General features: G+C 36.3%; 1 protein-coding gene across 7 annotated transcripts in view; it reads right to left on the reverse strand.

Annotated features, from left to right (window-relative positions):
* RapGAP1 (Rap GTPase activating protein 1) overlaps positions 1-18,799 on the reverse strand; it is a 503,114-nt gene that overhangs the window by 466,756 nt on the left and 17,559 nt on the right. For 3 of the 7 annotated variants that reach the window (XM_067766591.1, XM_067766589.1, XM_067766590.1), the window contains exon 1: positions 16,778-16,962. The exons of 1 other annotated variant lie outside the window; for it this stretch is intronic. Coding sequence is in view for 1 of the 6 variants with exons in the window: in XM_067766593.1 (XP_067622694.1) it covers positions 16,238-16,296 (59 nt within the window). In the remaining 5 variants the exon portion in view is untranslated. Of the gene's footprint in view, positions 1-16,237; positions 16,963-18,799 lie in introns of those variants that run through there. 3 more of the 7 variants (XM_067766593.1, XM_067766587.1, XM_067766588.1) reach the window with 1 other exon arrangement.

Genomic DNA, 18,799 nt, shown 5'->3' on the forward strand with positions numbered 1-18,799 from the left:
TTTCGCTTGTACTTCGATTATTTAGTGTTTTTCCGATACCACCTCCTACATAACTTTTCAATATCCTAATTTTATTTTAAAGAAACGTACCCCGCTGCCATGTTCTGTCAGAAAACTGGTTCATCTTTGTTTAAAAAGCATTCTAGCTTGCAGTCTTTAGTATCAATCACATTCTCCTCGAGTCTATCTTCCATTTTTCTTCTTATTTGTTTCCATGCCTTACTCCATCTTTCCCCATCCACTCTCAATTTCACTCCAACCCCCTCTCCCACTCCAACTTTCACTCCCATTCCCCTTCCCACTCACACCCCCACACCCATCCCATGTATGGAATCTCTATACCAAATATTGAATTCCAACTTTCAGGATCCTAGGCACCAGAATATCATATAATAAGATTTCCCCAGACAGTTCTGCCCAGCTTCTACGTGGATGATTCTCCTAAAACAAACCGTGCTCGTTGCCACTCGAACTGAATATCCTAATTTTCCATACATCTAGTTTAAAAATGACAAAACCAGCTTATATGTACATAAGTTCATCGGCCCATGTTGAAGGCATCCCGCCTACGCTACTCTCCGGTCAACATATAGAGAATTGTCGTCCTCAACCGTTCCTATAGCCGCCATGAACGATGGTTCCAGCCCGAGCAGCTGGAATGGGTATAAACTCTCTACAACCAGGGCTACATCCAACGATGTTGTAGAATGCACGACATGCTCGTAGCGCTCAAAAGCGGTAGATGACACATGAGTTTTGACTACTTGACGCTACACGAAAAGTACCTGCGCAAAGTAAAGAATAATAGTTTCAGCATGCTACCTACATATCAGTTGCCTACATCGTTCCCCCGCCTTCTCACAGAAGTATTGCATTTACTTTTTATACTCAGCTGAGCAGAGCTCACAGAGTATATTAACTTTGTTTGCATAACGGTTATTCGCAACGGCATAAAATAATCGAGATGGATATAGAATTCTATAAATCAAAATGATCTGGGCGAAAAAAGAAATTTATTTTGCCATGTCCGTCCGTCCGTAAACATGATAACTTGAGTAAATTTTGAGGTATCTTGACGAAATTTTGTACGTACGTTCCTGGGCGCTCATCTTAGACCGCTATTTAAAATAAACGAAATCGGACTACAACGACGCCCACTTTTTCGATATCGAAAATTTCGAAAAACCGAAAAAGTGCGATAATTCATTACCAAAGACGGAAAGCGATGAAACTTGGTAGCTGCATTGACCTTATGACGCAAAATAGAAAATTAGTAAAATTTTGGACAATGGGCGTGGCACCGCCCACTTTTAAAACAAGGTAATTTAAAAGTTTTGCAAGCTGTAATTTGGCGGTCGTTGAAGATATCATGATGAAATTTGGCAGGAACGTTACTCCTCTTACTATATGTATGTTGAATAAAAATTAGCAATATCGGATGACGAACACGCCCACTTTAAAACAAGTAAGGAAGGTTAAGTTCGGGTGTAACCGAACATTACATACTCAGTTGAGAGCTATGGTGACAACATAAGGGAAAATAACCATGTAGGAAAATGAACCGAGGAAAACCTGGAATGTGTTTGTATGACAAGTGTATCAAATGAAAGGCATTAAAGAGTATTTTATGAGGGAGTGGGCCATAGTTCTATAGGTGGACGCCATTTAGGGATATAGCCATAAGGTGGATCAGGGTTGACTCTAGAATGCGTTTGTACGATATGGGTATCAAATGAAAGGTGTTAATGAGTATTTTAAAAGGGAGTAATCCTTAGTTCCATAGGTGGACGCCGTTTCGAGATATCGCCACAAAGGTGTACCAGGGGTGACCTAGAATTTGTTTGTACAATATGGGCATCAAACGAATGGTGTTAATGAGTATTTTAAAAGGGAGTGGGCCTTATTTCTATAGGTGGATGCCGTTTCGAAATATCGCCATAAAGGTGGACCAGGGGTGACTCTAGAATGTGTTTGTACGATATGGGTATCAAATTAAAGGTATTAATGAGGGTTTTAAAAGAGAGTGGTGGTTGTTGTATAGGTGGTCGCCTTTTCAAGATATCGCCATAAAGGTGGACCAGGGGTGACTCTAGAATACGTTTGTACGATATGGGTATCAAATGAAAGGTGTTAATGAGTATTTTAAAAGGGAGTAATCCTTAGTTCCATAGGTGGACGCCGTTTCGAGATATCGCCATAAAGGTGGACCAGGGGTGACCCTAGAATTTGTTTGTACAATATGAGTATCAAAAGAAAGGTGTTAATGAGTATTTTAAAAGGGAGTAATCCTTAGTTCCATAGGTGGACGCCGTTTCGAGATATCGCCATAAAGGTGGACCAGGGGTGACTCTAGAATGTGTTTGTACGATATGGGTATCAAATTAAAGGTATTAATGAGGGTTTTAAAAGGGAGTGGTGGTTGTTGTATAGGTGGTCGCATTTTCGAGATATCGCCATAAAGGTGGACCCGGGGTGACCCTAGAATTTGTTTGTACAATATGGGTATCAAAAGAAAGGTGTTAATGTGTATTTTAAAAGGGAGTAATCCTTAGTTCCAAAGGTGGACGCCGTTTCGAGATATCGCCATAAAGGTGGGCCAGGGGTGACTCTAGAATTCGTTTGTGCAATATGGGTATCAAACGAAAGGAGTTAATGAGTATTTTAAAAGGGAGTGGGCCTTAGTTCTATAGGTGGACGCCTTTTCGAGGTATCGCAATAAAGGTGGACCAGGGGTGACTCTATACTTTGTTTGTACGATATGGATATCAAATGAAAGGTGTTAATGAGTATTTTAAAAGGGCGTGGGGCTTAGTTCTATAGGTGGACGCCTTTTCGAGATATCGCCATAAAGGTGGACCAGGGGTGACTCTAGAATGAGTTTGTACGATATGGGAACATCATCTGTTGGATACCGCTAATTCATTTATATATGTAATACCTGCCAAGATTTTAAGGGTTTTTTATTTCGCCCTGCAGAACTTTTTCATTTTCTTCTACTTAATATGGTAGGTGTCACAACTATTTTATAAACTTTTTTCTAAAGTTATATTTCGCGTCAATAAAACAATCCAATTACCTTGCCATGTTTCATCCCTTTTTTCGTATTTTTTATATAATTATGGCATTTTTTTCATTTTTCGTAATTTTCGATATCAAAAAAGTGGGCGTGGTCATAGTCGGATTTCGTTCATTTTTCATACCTAGATAAAGTGAGTTCAATTAAGCACGTGAACTAAGTTCATTAAAGATATGTCGATTTTTGCTCAAGTTATCGTGTTAACGGCCATGCGGAAGGACAGACGGACGACTGTGTATAAAAACTGGGCGTGGCGTCAACCGATTTCGCCCATTTTCACAGAAAACAGTTACAGTCATAAAATCTATGCTCCTACCAAATTTCAAATGGATTGGTTAATTTTTGTTCGACTTATGGCGTTAAAAGTATCCTAGACAAATTAAGTGAAAAAGGGCGGAGCCACGCCCATTTTGAAATTTTTTTTATTTTTGTATTTTGTTGCACCATATAATTACTGGAGTTGAATGTTGACATAATTTACTTATATACTGTAAAGATATTAAATTTTTTGTTAAAATTTTACTTAAAAAAAAATTTTTTTTTAAAGTGGGCGTGGTCCTTCTCCGATTTTGCTAATTTTTATTAAGCGTACATATAGTAATAGGAGTAACGTTCCTGCCAAATTTCATCATGATATCTTCAACGACTGCCAAATTACAGATTGCAAAATTTTAAATTACCTTCTTTTAAAAGTGGGCGGTGCCACGCCCATTGTCCAAAATTTTACTAATTTTCTATTCTGCGTCATAAGGTCAACTTATCTACCAAGTTTCGTCGCTTTATCTGTTTTTTGTAATGAATTATCGCATTTTTTCGGTTTTTCGAAATTTTCGATATCGAAAAAGTGGGCGTGGTTATAGTCCGATGTCGTTCATTTTAAATAGCGATCTGAGATGAGTTCTCAGGAACTTACATACCAAATTTTATCAAGATACCTCCAAATTTACTCAAGTTATCGGTTAACGGACGGACGGACGGACATGGCTCAATCAAATTTTTTTTCGATCCTGATTATTTTGATATATGGAAGTCTATATCTATCTCGATTCCTTTATATATGTACAACCAACCGTTATCGAATCAAACTTAATATACTCTGTGAGCTCTGCTCAACTGAGTATAAAAATATTTTTTTTTTAAGTAAAATTTTAACAAAAAATTGAATATCTTTAAAGTATATAAGTAAATTATGCCAACATTCAACTCCATTAATGATATGGTGCAACAAAATGCAAAAATAAAAGAAAATTTCAAAATGGCCGTTTTCATTTAATTCGTCTAGAATACTTTTAATGCCATAAGTCGAACAAACATTTACCAATCCTTGTGGAATTTGGTAAGGGCATAGCTTCTATGACGACAACTGTTTTCTGTGAAAATGGGCGAAATTGGTTGAAGCCACACCCAGCATTTATATACAGTCGACCGTCTGTCCTTCCGCTCGGCCGTTAACACGATAACTTGAGCAAAAATCGATATATCTTTACTAAACTTAGTTCACGTTCTTATCTGAACTCACTTTATCTTGGTATAAAAATGGCCGAAATCCGACTGTGACCACGCCTACTTTTTCGTTATCGAAAATTACGAGAAATGATAAAAATGCCATAATTCTATAGCAAATATGGAAAAAAAGATGAAACATGGTGAATGGATTGGTTTATTGCCGCAAAATATAACTTAAAACAAGTAAGGAAGGTTAAGTTCGGGTGTAACCGAACATTACATACTCAGTTGAGAGCTATGGTGGCAACATAAGGGAAAATAACCATGTAGGAAAATGAACCGAGGGTAACCCTGGAATGTGTTTGTACGACATGTGTATCAAATGAAAGGTATTAAAGAGTATTTTAAGAGGGAGTGGGCCATAGTTCTATAGGTGGACGCCATTTAGGGATATCGCCATAAAGGTGGATCAGGGTTGACTCTAGAATTTGTTTGTACGATATGGGTATCAAATGAAAGGTGTTAATGAGTATACAGTATTTTAAAAGGGAGTGATCCTTATTTCCATAGGTGGACGCCGTTTCGTGATATCGCCATAAAGGGGACCAGGGGTGACTCTAGAATGCGTTTGTACACTATGGGTGTCAAACGAAAGGTATTAATGAGTATTTTAAGAGGGTGTGGGCCTTAGTTCTATATGTGGACGCCTTTTCGAGATATCGCCATAAAGGTGGACCAGGGGTGACTCTAAAATTTGTTTGTATTATATGGGTATAAAATGAAAGGTGTTAATGTGTATTTTAAAAGGGAGTGGGCCTTAGTTCTATAGGTGGACGCCTTTTTGGAATATCGTTATAAAAGTGGACCAGGGTTGACTCTAGAATGCGTTTGTACAATATGGGTATCAAACGAAAGGTGTTAATAAGTGTTTTAAAAGGGAGTGGGCCTTAGCTCTATGGGTGGACGCCTTTTCGGGATATCGCCATAAACGTGGACCAGGGGTGACTCTAGAATGCGTTTGTACAATATGGGTATCAAATGAAAGGTGTTAATGAGTATTTTAAAAGGGCGTGGGCCTTAGTTCTATAGGTGGACGCCTTTTCGAGATATCGCCATAAAGGTGGACCAGGGGTGACTCTAGAATTCGTTTGTACGATATGGGTTTCAAATGAAAGGTGTTAATGAGTATTTTAAAAGAGCGTGGGCCTTAGTTCTATAGGTGGACGCCTTTTCGAGATATCGCCATAAAGGTGGACCAGGGGTGACTCTAGAATTTGTTTGTACGATATGGGTATCAAATGAAAGGTGTTAATGAGTATTTTAAAAGGGCGTGGGCCTTAGTTCTATAGGTGGACGCCTTTTCGAGATATCGCCATAAAGGTGGACCAGGGGTGACTCTAGAATTCGTTTGTACGATATGGGTTTCAAATGAAAGGTGTTAATGAGTATTTTAAAAGAGCGTGGGCCTTAGTTCTATAGGTGGACGCCTTTTCGAGATATCGCCATAAAGGTGGGCCAGGGGTGACTCTAGAATTTTTTTGTACGATATGGGTATCAAATGAAAGGTGTTAATGAGTATTTTAAAAAGGAGTGGGCCTTAGTTATATATGTGAACGCCTTTTCGAGATATCGCCATAAAGGTGGACCAGGGGTGACTCTAGAATTTGTTTGTACTATATGGGTATAAAATGAAAGGTGTTAATGTATATTTTAAAAGGGAGTGGGCCTTAGTTCTATAGGTGGACGCCTTTTTGGAATATCGTTATAAAAGTGGACCAGGGTTGACTCTAGAATGCGTTTGTACAATATGGGTATCAAACGAAAGGTGTTAATGTTTTAAAAGGGAGTGGGCCTTACTCTATGGGTGGACGCCTTTTCGGGATATCGCCATAAACGTGGACCAGGGGTGACTCTAGAATGTGTTTGTACGATATGGGTATCAAATTAAAGGTATTAATGAGGGTTTTAAAAGGGAGTGGCCCTTAGTTGTATATGCGAAGGCGTTTTTGAGATATCGACCAAAATTTGGACCAGGGTTATCCAGAACTTCATCTGTCGGGTACCGCTAATTTATTTATATATGTAATACCACGAACAGTATTCCTTCCAAGATTCCAAGGGCTTTTGATTTCGCCCTGCAAAACTTTTTCATTTTCTTCTACTTAATATGGAAGGTGTCACACCCATTTTACCAAGTTTTTTTCTAAAGTTATATTTTGCGTCAATAGACCAATACAATTACCATGTTTCATCCCTTTTTTCGTATTTGGTATATAATTATGGCATTTTTTTCATTTTTCGTAATTCTCGATATCGAAAAAGTGGGCGTCGGATTTCGGCCATTTTCTACACCAATACAAAGTGAGTTCAGATAAGTACGTGAACTGAGTTTAGTAAAGATATATCGATTTTTGCTCAAGTTATCGTGTTAAAGGCCGAGCGGAAAGACAGACGGTCGACTGTGTATAAAAAAAGGGCGCGGCTTCAACCGATTTCGCCCTTTTTCACAGAAAACAGTTATCGTCCTAGAATCTAAGCCTCTACCAAATTTCACAAGGATTGGTAAATTTTTGTTCGACTTATGGCATTAAAAATATCCTAGACAAATTAAATAAAAAAGGGCGAAGCCACGCCCATTTTGAAATTTTCTTTTATTTTTGTATTTTGTTCCACCATATCATTACTGGAGTTGAATGTTGGCACAATTTACTTATATACTGTAAAGATATTAACTTTTCTTTTAAAATTTGAATTAAAAAATTTTTTTTTTTAAAAGTGGGCGTGGTCGTTCTCCGATTTTGCTAATTTTTAGTAAGCAGGCATATAGTAATAAGAGTAACGTTCCTGCCAAATTTCATCATGATATCTTCAGCGACTGCCAAATAACAGCTTGCATAAATTCAACTAACTTACCAAGTTTCATCGCTTAATCCGTATTTGGTAATGAATTATCGCACTTTTTCGATTTTTCGAAATTTTCGATATCGAAAAAGTGGGCGTGGTTATTATCCGATATCGTTCATTTTAAATAACGATCTGAGATGAGTGCCCAGGAACCTACATACCAAATTTCATCAAGATACCTTAAAATTTACTCAAGTTATCGTGTTAACGGACAGACGGACGGACGGACGGACATGGCTGAATCGAATTTTTTTTCGATACTGATGATTTTGATATATGGAAGTCTATATATATCTCGATTCCTTTATACCTGTACAACCAACCGTTATCCAATCAAAGTTAATATACTCTGTGAGCTCTGCTCAACTGAGTATAAAAATGAATACATTCAAATTAAATTATTTTATTTCAGCTATCCCCGTCGCCCAACCGTCGAACCGGTCATCCAAAACTTTGTCTACTTGCGGTAATGTTAGTATGTTTAACACCGCAATCAACGTCAGACTCACTGGCGTCAATTCCTATCGGCGCCTGAAATCGCAACGCAAAAGAAAGCAACATCAAAATGCTGAACTCATCAACCTTTAGAAAAAAGAACGAATTCTAAGCGATATAATTTAAGAACTGTATAATCTCAGGATTGAATGAGTTTATAGAGATATAAGTATGTATGTATATTAGGGTGGTTATTATAAACGATTGATAGGTTTGTAATAGAAAAGTTTGTAATCCTGGAATTACAAATGGCTTAAACCGAGGAATACTTTTAAACTTATGTTTAAATTTTTTACTGTGCAGTTGTTTGAGAATTCATCCAAATATATTATTGCAAAATGAAAATTCATCTACCCTGTGTACAAACGTATGTACATAGCAGAGTTGTTAAGGAATGCATTCATTTGAAATAGTTAATTCTTTAATTGCAGCTCCAGAGGATTGCAATACCTTTTTGTAAGTCCGGAATAATGAATAAAAAATTTCAGTCTTTCGTTTTTGCGTTCCGGACTAATTATTCCTCGTTTTTTATTCCATGGATTGCATTCATCGGACTGCAATACTCGGGGGAATGCATTCCGCAATCCTTTACATTCCTTGGAATAACTTAACTACATGTATGTTTGTCCTGTTTAACGATTTAATTGTTTTTATTAGTTCAGTAAATTAACAAGAGCTATCACATTTCATTCATATATGTTTGTTTGTAGGTAAAGATGAGTTGAAGCATAGCTTTTTCAATATCTTAACTCTTATAAGAGGTCGTTATAATTTGATTAGAGGTACCTGAAACTTATATAACTGCTTTTGCGGTTTCTAGAAAATACACATCACTTTCTCTATAAATCTATTGCATTTCTGAGATGACCAAAATTCTATAGTACCAACAACTACAGTCGAATGCGTTTTTTATGAGATTTTCTTAATGTTACCTTTAATTCTTTTAATAATGAAAGAACCAAGAGTTAAATAAAATCGTGTAACCAAATTTGAAAACCCGGGCCTTATAGTTCAATAATTTGCTCTTTTGGTTGTAAAGGTTGATTTGGAATTGCTTTAGTATAAAAATATTTAGTTATAATAACATTATTCACTTGCGGAATGCTTTTAAAGTTTATTATTTCATATGAGGAATGCAAAAAGTAATAATTTAGTCCGGACTAACAAAAAGGAATAATGACTAAAAAATTGTTTCACTATTCCAAAAACAAGAATAATAGCTGCAATACAAATATGTAGGTCCAGGAAAGGGAATGCATGGATTGCAATCCGGGGTGATTGTATTCCTTTGCAACTTTGGTACAAAGGTCCCGTTAAATTCTGTTCTTCCATGGCACTACGTACACATGTTTTAGATTTAGATTAACATTTTTAACCGTATACATATATGATGTAATTTAAATACTTTTTGTGTTTTTGAAACAAATTCTGAAATAGCGCCGAGATGAGGTGAAACTCCACTCAAGAGTCGATAGGTTTTACGTAAGAATAATAGTATTTCCCCGTATCGACTGTATATTTTTTGTACGTACAGATCAAAAAAAATAATATAGCACTAAATGTATGTATGTATGTACATATGTATATGGCTTTACTCATCAACATTGTAACAAGGTGCATGATTTAAAAAAAAATTGGGTTGGTTTCTGTATTACATAAAATGCCCACGGGTGAATAAAAGGCGCATAGAGTAGAGCTTTTGTGAGGGTGGCATGTGAATTGGCATGGGTGGTATTTTCGGTCTACCGGAACCGTATATTACAGCGAATTTGTATGCCCTTTACACAGATATCTTCAAACATGTGTAAGTACATATAAGTTTATAACAATTGCTGATTTTGACAACAAAATACTTCCCTTTTTCGCATATATGTACATTAGGGCGGGTCGATTTAAAAATCGCTCATTGCTCTGTGAAAATCGTATTCTAGGGATCAAAATAAGAAACTTTGCCGAAGGAACCATACCTCTAAAACGAATTCTGATGTCCCCCCCCTTTGGGTCGAACTTTTGGGTAGGAGCAATTTCAATTCTACCTGCTGTGTCTTGTGGTGGCTTAAAAAAACAACACAAGCAATTTTACGATCTGCAATTGTGTCACAGTGATACCTTCATTTTTTAAAACGGTTGAATAAAAAACCCACACAACTATGTTTACGACATGCAAATGCATCACAGTGATGCCTTGGTTTTAAAAAGGGGTTGTAAAAACGCTAATTTCTAATGATTTTTTTAATTTCTTTTCTATTAACAGTTAAATTCATTTTTTCATTTACATATGTTCTGACTAAATAAATTTCTAAAGAGAAAAATAAACTCCAAAAATAAAAAACATAGGTATTTCAAAGGGGGATTTTTCAGAATTTGCAAGTTTGACCCAAAGGGGGGGGGGGGGCATCAGAATTCGTTTTAGAGGTGTGGTTCCTTCGGCAAAGTTTCTTATTTTGATCCCTAGAATATGATTTTCACAGAGCAATTGGCGATTTTTTTTACTCCCCACAAATCGACCCGGCCCAATGTACATACTTATGTGCACTCTCGCTCTAGATGGGGGCTGATTGTCTGCCTAAATGTGTCTCCTGTAGTACGTTTTGGTGAAAAGAAAAAACTAAATCAGCCCAATTCTAAACAAAAATTCATTGAGAGTTGTTTTCCTTCTACCATTCTTCGTATTCTAAATAAAAATTCCTTGGTGAGTTTTTTCACTTCTCCCTTTCCTCTTATTCTGAACAATGTTCGAAAAAGCGGAAACCGGTTATGGGAGAAAAGTAGGTATTATGAATGTGAGTGAGAGGGAGATTTCTCTGCCATTTCTTAGGAGTTTTTTCACTTGTTTAATTATAGGGAATGCATCACAATAGTTAAAGGAAATTGGTTCTTTTAAGAAAGAACACTTATTTGTACAAATTTGTGCTAAAATATGTACATTATACCACAATATTCATTATTTTAAGTCGACAAGTATATCATAAGCAACGAAAGAGCTCTTGGTATATTTGATGTAGCCATCCAGAAATTGCGAAAGGATTTTTAGGAAGGCTTAAATAGATTTTGGCATATGACGAAAGACGAATTCAACTCGACTTGGCCGCCAGAAAATTGCTTTGCTTAATGGAAGCAGGCAACTCCAGCGGATTTGTGTTATCCCGTCTTCTTCTTTTTCTTATGATCCTCTGTTGATGTTGCTGTGACACGAATTCATTACTCATTTCAGTGAATACCATATGAAATGCAATACTGTGCATTGTTTATATTAAATTTCTTAATTTCAAACAATAATTAAACTTTTCAATTTTTTAAACAAAATAAGAAATGCGTAACGAAATTTCAATCATAAAACAGCTGACTTCGAAAATTCGAAATTCCTTTTCCCCAATTATTGTTCTCCATAGGAGAAAAGAATTGGAGGAATTTTTCCGCGGGAATAAAAAAAATCCGCGAGAACAAAATTCCGAGGGAATATTTAGAATTGGGCTGAATATAAATTTCCGTTGACAATATGAAAAGGTGAGCTTTGAAATGTCAAATGTGAAAAATGTCAGCTTTTCATATCAATTTGCTGCTTGTGAATTTAAACTGTTTACTGCTATGTGCCCTTTTCAGATGATAACGTTCAACAAGTGGCTAGAAACAAATTTTTGTTGCTGAAGCTTACGATGAAATGAAAGCAATTTAGATACGAATATGTTGAATGTGTGCGTCTATTTGTTTACCTAAATTGGATTTCTTCAATTAATTTTTTGCATAGGGATGGCGTGAAATTTAAATACGCAAACTTAAATTGAATAAATTGTTTATTAAGTAATCCCAACAATTGGTTTCTTTTGAAATGAAGTACATACAAAAAAATTTAAAAACTTGCATACCTAAATATATAAAAGATTTGTTCCGTTTCAGGACGAGGGCTAAAATTTTACTACTTTCGACCTATACATGTTAGTTATCCCATCGTTTGCATACCTCCGTGGAGGGATGGATTTATAAGTTGGTTTTTGTTTATTTATTTATCAGTCTAAGCTGGAGTAACGCTGAACGCCTTTAAGAATTATTGATCCGCCAGCAGTTTATGCTACTCGCCTTGTGGATAATTTATTATTATGATCGATAGCTATGGCAACAGCGAAAAGTTTGACCTTGTGACTTCTTCATTCCCAGTTTATCAACAGTCTGTTCTGAAACAGGAGGCCTCGGCTCATCCAAGCAATTACTTTTCAAACGGAGGCTTTTAAGGATTTTCAGTACTTTTCGGTTCAGTATTGACGTTAAGTCTCGAGTCGAACTTCTAAGAGCTATTAAGGTATACTCATTCCTGATAAAAGACGTTTATAGGCGTAATTGGCCTGCGAATATATGATTTTTTTTCCGGAAATATTAATTTTTCCAAGCGGTTCTCAAATTTGAAAAAATAAAGTAATAAACATACGCTAATCTGATTGTACCGGCGTCCGCTTTGTTCGCCTTGTAGTTTTTAACTAGATTTCCCATGCGTCGAGTAAGTATCTGTAAATGCGCGGGCAGTTCTTTGCGTCCGTTTTATTCCACTTAGCTTGAGCCGGTAAATCCATTGTAAACCTTAACAAGTAGCGCAACTAAAAGCTGATCGCTCAAAATTGGTACATACATATGTACACAAACATTACTAACGTCCATATTACGAAAATCTTTAAGAAAATTCAAGTTAACTTTTTAAACAGACATAAACTATGAATATTTTGTAATATATAGAATTTAGGACACCTTATTGGCAGTAATTAAGAGAAATTGTTTGCTTTTATTCGAGTATTTAGTAATTTCTTCTACCTTTATATTTAATATTGAAGGTATATTACTTGACACGTCCACGTCAAAAAATAAGATCGCAGAAGATTTGGTAGGTGATAGCTTCAAGTACGGAAGACAAAAAACTGGAAATACTAAGAAGATAGTGGTTGATTTTACAGCATTGCCCATCTATGGAACGGACATAACCTGTTGCCAGTATATGTAGTCATCGGCGCAAGAAACAATAACAACTTCTTTTGGGGAGTTTCGAGATATAAAAACTAAACAAAAGTGGGGATACGACACCACCCTGTGTTACCCCTTGCTAAATTTTGTTTGACTTGGATGTTGCATTCCTAAACCGGACCGAAGACTTGCGACCACACGGATAGCTTGCCGTCCATATTTGGAGACTAGTGACTTGCCGTGATTGTCCGCTTCAAAAGTTTTCGGCAGGCCAAGCTTGGTTCAATCGGTAATTTATTGGAGTATTAATGGCGTTTAGAGATAGGGCAGTGCTTTGTAATTTTCCAAAGCTATGGTGATGCTTGGCAACCTGCAGGTTTGCAATATAAAGGAGCAGTTTGACTTTCCTGTTTTTTTAATCTTGAAGAAGTAAAACTCTCATAAAAGTCGTTAAAAACTCCCATTTTTCAATGTAACCAATATGGCAAGGTTATCGTAATGTATACAAACAGGCCATCATACAAAACCAAAACCTTTCTCACGTAAGACTACACGTGGTTTTAGGAAATACGGGACTTTTTTCGACTTCTTAGATAATTCTTGACTCGAGCAGGGAAATTAAAATTATAAAAAAAGTTGATGTTTGTCTGGGGTTTCAATCCTCAATCAGGAAGTAAAACATTGCATACATAAATATGTATTTCAAAGCTGAATATTTAGGCATAGCCAATTTTGGTGCCACAAGGCCTTATTTCATTTAATTGCTTAGTAAATTAACTGCAAATAATTTCGTTTCACTAATATTGTACATGTATGTGTGTACAAATGCAAAAGAAAGTGCTTTAAGCGTATTGCACATTTTAGTTTACTACGAGATGTTATTTTAAAAATTCCATACGTACGAAAAAACTGGTGAAATTTCATTTAATTTTCCCCAGGAAACTTTTGAGAAAAACTAACAAATCTAGAAATGATAAAATAAAAAGTTTTTGGCACGCAAACACCTCATTGACAAATGAAAAAATGCGACAAATAAAGTAAACAAATAAACGAAAAATGAGCTTCGTAATGAAAGAATTGCCAGCACGTGCCATAAAGTAAATATAACGTGTAAACGAACGGCTATAATTTCATTTACACATGTACGTATTGCTATACCCAGCTGTTCTTGTATAGAGGGAATTTTCACTTTAGACGGAATTATAACTTTGTAATTGCATAAAGGAATCGAGATAGACATGGACCTCCTTATATCAAAATAACCAGTATCGAAAAAAATTTTGGTTGAGCCTTGTCCGTCCGTCCATTAACACAATAACTCGAGTAATAATTGGGATAGCTATCTTTATCAAATTCGGCACACTGGCTTATCTGAACCCAGAATAGATATGTGGGTATTGAAAATGTGCGAAGTGTCATCTTTGGGCGTAGTTTCACGATATCGATATCGAAAAAAATTCGATATTTCATTACCAAAGACTGATTAAGTGATGAAACTTGCATGGAAATTAACTAAATCGATTGACGACCACGCCCACATTAAAAAAAGTTTTAAGACTAGCCTTAACAAAAAAATTAATATTTTTTCCTAAAAAATTAGACTATACTGATATTTCACCTTAGTAATTAAATAGCCCAACAACCCCTTTTTTAGTTAATCGATCTATAATACCACTTATGCCAGTAAAAGGTAAGAACACTTTCTTATGGTAATCAAAAGTCGGCTTAACCGCGCTGATTAAAACAAGGATTTATAAAAAAGGGATTATGCATTAACACAGCTAATGACACAAAGCAGAGACTTTAATTGTAAAATTTTGGAAAATGTTATTAGCTGGGTCCACATATAGGTTGAACTGGCTGGTCCGTGAGGACTTCACATAGACTGAATCAGTCCATAGTGTACCGTTCATATTTATTAAAAGGCAATTTGGCAAAAATATGATTCTTAGCATTATACAGAGACGTACATAGATAGCAAAATTGGTTGACGGCCACGCCCACTTTTTAGAAAGAAGTTGCTTAAAATTCTAACTTTCACGAAATTTGCAATATATTTATGGTACGTCACTAGATAATAAGTAGTGATAGGTAATGCAATGTAGAAAAATGAAAAAAGAAGTAGCGTAGTGGACGATCTCGAAAGCTTCGAGTTGTGAACGAGTCTTGGACGCAACTTGACTTGATGTCAAAAATAATTTGACCACCCTATCGTAGAAGTTACAGGAACTGGGTGCTCTTCCTTTTAATTCTGTTTATAATTTCCATAGAATTTCCAAATTTGGCAAACTCCTCGGTTGAAATTACGTTCTTCATAACATTATCTGCAGTACACTAACAAACAATATATGTAAAGCGATTGGAACCGGTGTAAGTCTTGCACAATTGGTTCGAGCCACTGTACCGAATCTGTGCCCTGACCAGCTCCACATTAAGCCTTAATTTGGTGGTTTTAATCATCATTCCTAATTTAATCGCTCGGCTTATGCGAGTAGTTTACAACCGACACCTTAGAAGTTTTCACAGTAGGTTTAATTGGTCACTGGTCCCGGCAAAGATTATTGAATGATTTGGAAAAATCAGGGTGGACTCCGAACATCTCCCGACACAGCCGATGATTCCGTTAGGGTTGTGCGTTAGCACGTCCGTCATATGGTTAAAAAACTAAATCTAAATCAAAGTTTCCAAACCGCCCGATTAAACGCATCTATATGAAAAAGTGCACTGTGGCGCGTTCAAAAGTCTCTTTTGTAGTGGACTTAAAGATGGTCTGTTCCGATTCTCATATCGTCGGTCTTCTGCATTAACAGACTTATCGTGAAGATTTGTTCCTTAGTAGATTTGCCAGGTTTAAAGCCGTGCTGATAAGGTCAGTTCGTTGACTTCGGAATTTGGCATTTCTTACCATCTCTTCGGTTATGTGCTTGAACAGCGCATTCGATAATCAGAACATATATTCCGACTGTGATTGGGGTTTCTGGTTAATCATCTCCCCCGCTTTCTGGAACAATTGTTCTCTCCATAACTGTAGCACGCTCTGTACGTCCGTTATCTGGCATAGGTAGATATGTTACATGCCAAATTTTAGAAAAAATTGCAGAAACCAGACCCAAATCTCCTTGGAGATACATATGTACATATATCGCGGCAAGTAATTATCATTATTATTATAGCTTTTGGAGCAAATTAGTGATACTTGCGAATCTGTATAATTTATATCAATCCGCAGTTTTGGAAACATGGGCAGGGGCACCCCCAATTGTAACTATGGATTTGTGAGAGGGGTATAGTCGAGGGAGAAGGAGTAGGAAAGGGTGAGCGAGAATAAGAGTAAGAGAGAGAAATAGAGGTCAGTAAGCAATTGTATACCCAAATTCCATCCATGAAAGCCCAACATTCGGCCAAATGGAGTATACCGCGGCCACCATCAGATATTATAATTTTTAGAAGATCTCAAGTGTATTCTTTTCATATAATTTTTTTTTTATTTTTTACTTAATTTGAAGAGATAGAAACGCAAAAATATTATCACGTGCTTTAAATTGATTTTATCAATATTCACTTTAAATATGCACACTTCTGCGTATACTTTTTTTTTTTTAGTTAAAAACATAAACTTTCTATGGCCTCTCTGAAAAGTTATTGCAATTAAATCTTCTTCTTCACTTCTTTTATCACTTTGCTCTGTACGTGCTTAGCGTTGTATTCGAGCATTTACGAAAGAAAAACTTTCACACAAAAAAAAAAACAAAAAATTATTTTTATTCAATAACAACGACCATTTGATAAATTTTAAAACGATTCTTGTTGTTCTTTGGTCTTAGCGCTAGCACTGTCGTACATACACACATATGCACATAAGTATGTATGTATATATTTTTGTATAAATAAACAATTTGCTTCACGCACAAATGTAACCAACTGCTTGTCACGAACTCTGAACACAATTTTTGTTTGTTTATCTACATATTTCTAAAATATAATTTTTTCATTTGTTTGCATTTTTTAAGTAAAACTGTTTTCGCACTATCCGCGGACCGCTCTTTTGACCGTTGCGGCATCGGCCGCACGACAACGCCTGCATTCAGAGAATATTTGCGCCAAACTAAACTACCAAACGAATGAATCGCTGAAAATTCAATCCGCGCGACGCGACGCACAGTGTAACTTTTTTCACTTTTAGGACGCCTAAATTAATAACAGCCAAACCAATGGAGCAATTCATTTGAAATTTTTCAGTGTGGTTGCAGACACCTAAATCTGATTTGAGAATAAAAATGGGCGTGATCCGCCCACTTTTTCTCCCTGCCCTCATATAAGTTGAAATTTCACATAATCATATTTTCTACTTTAAAAGTATTTTCCAGTGCCACTATAAATAAATATTGTTTATATTTCTTAACTTTAGCTTAGAAGCTTTTGATTAATACTTAAAAAATTTATTTTCAAAGTCAAACACAACATAGGTACAACTAGTCCAAACCACTATTAATTCGTACACCCAGCATTTTTCTCAAGAAACTTTTCTCACAGCAGCATATAACATAAAAGGGTAAATACCACACCCTGAAAATATGCTCGTATTAAAGCTTACGTATTTTTCGTTAATGTAAAATTAAAATATTAGCGCTTATTACAACATGATAAAACAAAAGCAAAAACAAATTGAATAAACATTTCAAAAATATAATTCGACCATTATTTATTCGTACAGTGATCTTTATTTATTTTAAAATTGAGTAACGTCGCCATTATTTTTTAACACGGCTTGCAGCCGCTGATGCATTGTGTCAACCAAGCTTTTGCATTCTTCGGAAGTTATAGAGTCCCAAATTTCCTGAATTTTGGACCATAATCCGTCAATAGTTCTCTGGGTGTGGTTTCGCAGCTTTCTTTTCATGAATGCCCACAAGCTCTCAATGGGATTAAGGTCCGGACTGGATGATGGCCAGTCCAAAGTTTCGATATTCTTTTGTTGGAGCCATTATTTAGTTTTTTTTTGCAGAGTGGGGAGTAGCACCATCATGTTGAAATATATATTCCCCACAATCAACAATTTTTGATACTGAAGGAAGAAGATTTTCCTCCAGGATATCAATGTATTTGTTGGCGGTAATGGTCCCATTTATGAATTTAAGTTGTCCTACACCCTTTGCTGACATGCATTCCCAAACCATCACACTCGCTGGAAACTTTGTGGTACGTCTTAAACAGTCCCGGTGATATGCTTCGGTTTTCCTCCGAATAACTCTTTTTCTTGCATCGCCCAAACACACATCAAATTTTGACTCGTCGCTAAAAATAATGGAGTTCCATTGTCTTGGAATCCAGCAGAGTCTTTCCTTTGTCCAAAGAAGCCGTTTCTTTTTTGTGAAGCTGGGGTTGACTCTAGAATTTGTTTGTACGATATATGTAGGTATCAAATTGAAGGTATTAATGAGGGCTGTAAAAGGGAGTGGTGGTAGTTGTATAGGTGGTTGCCTTTTCGAGATATCGCCATAAAGGTGGACCAGGGATGACTCTAGACTTTGTTTGTACGATATGGGTATCAAATGAAAGGTGTTAATGAGTATTTTAAAAGGGCGTGGGGCTTAGTTCTATGGGTGGACGCCTTTTCGAGATATCGTCATAAAGGTGGACCAGGGGTGACTCTAGAATATGTTTGTACGATATGGGTATCAAATTAAAGGTAGTAATGAGGGTTTTAAAAAGGAGTGGCCCTTAGTTGTATATGTGAAGGCGTTTTCGAGATATTGACCAAAATGTGGACCAGGGTGACCCAGAACATCATCTCTCGGGTAACGCTAATTTATTTACATATGTAATACCACGAACAGTATTCCTGCCTGGTTTTTTATTTCGCCCTGCAGAACTTTTTCATTTTCTTCTACTTAATATGGTAGGTGTCACACCCATTTTACAAAGTTTTTT

The sequence above is a fragment of the Eurosta solidaginis genome, chromosome 2 (genome assembly GCF_040869045.1).
Source record: "Eurosta solidaginis isolate ZX-2024a chromosome 2, ASM4086904v1, whole genome shotgun sequence".
NCBI lineage: Eukaryota > Metazoa > Arthropoda > Insecta > Diptera > Tephritidae > Eurosta > Eurosta solidaginis.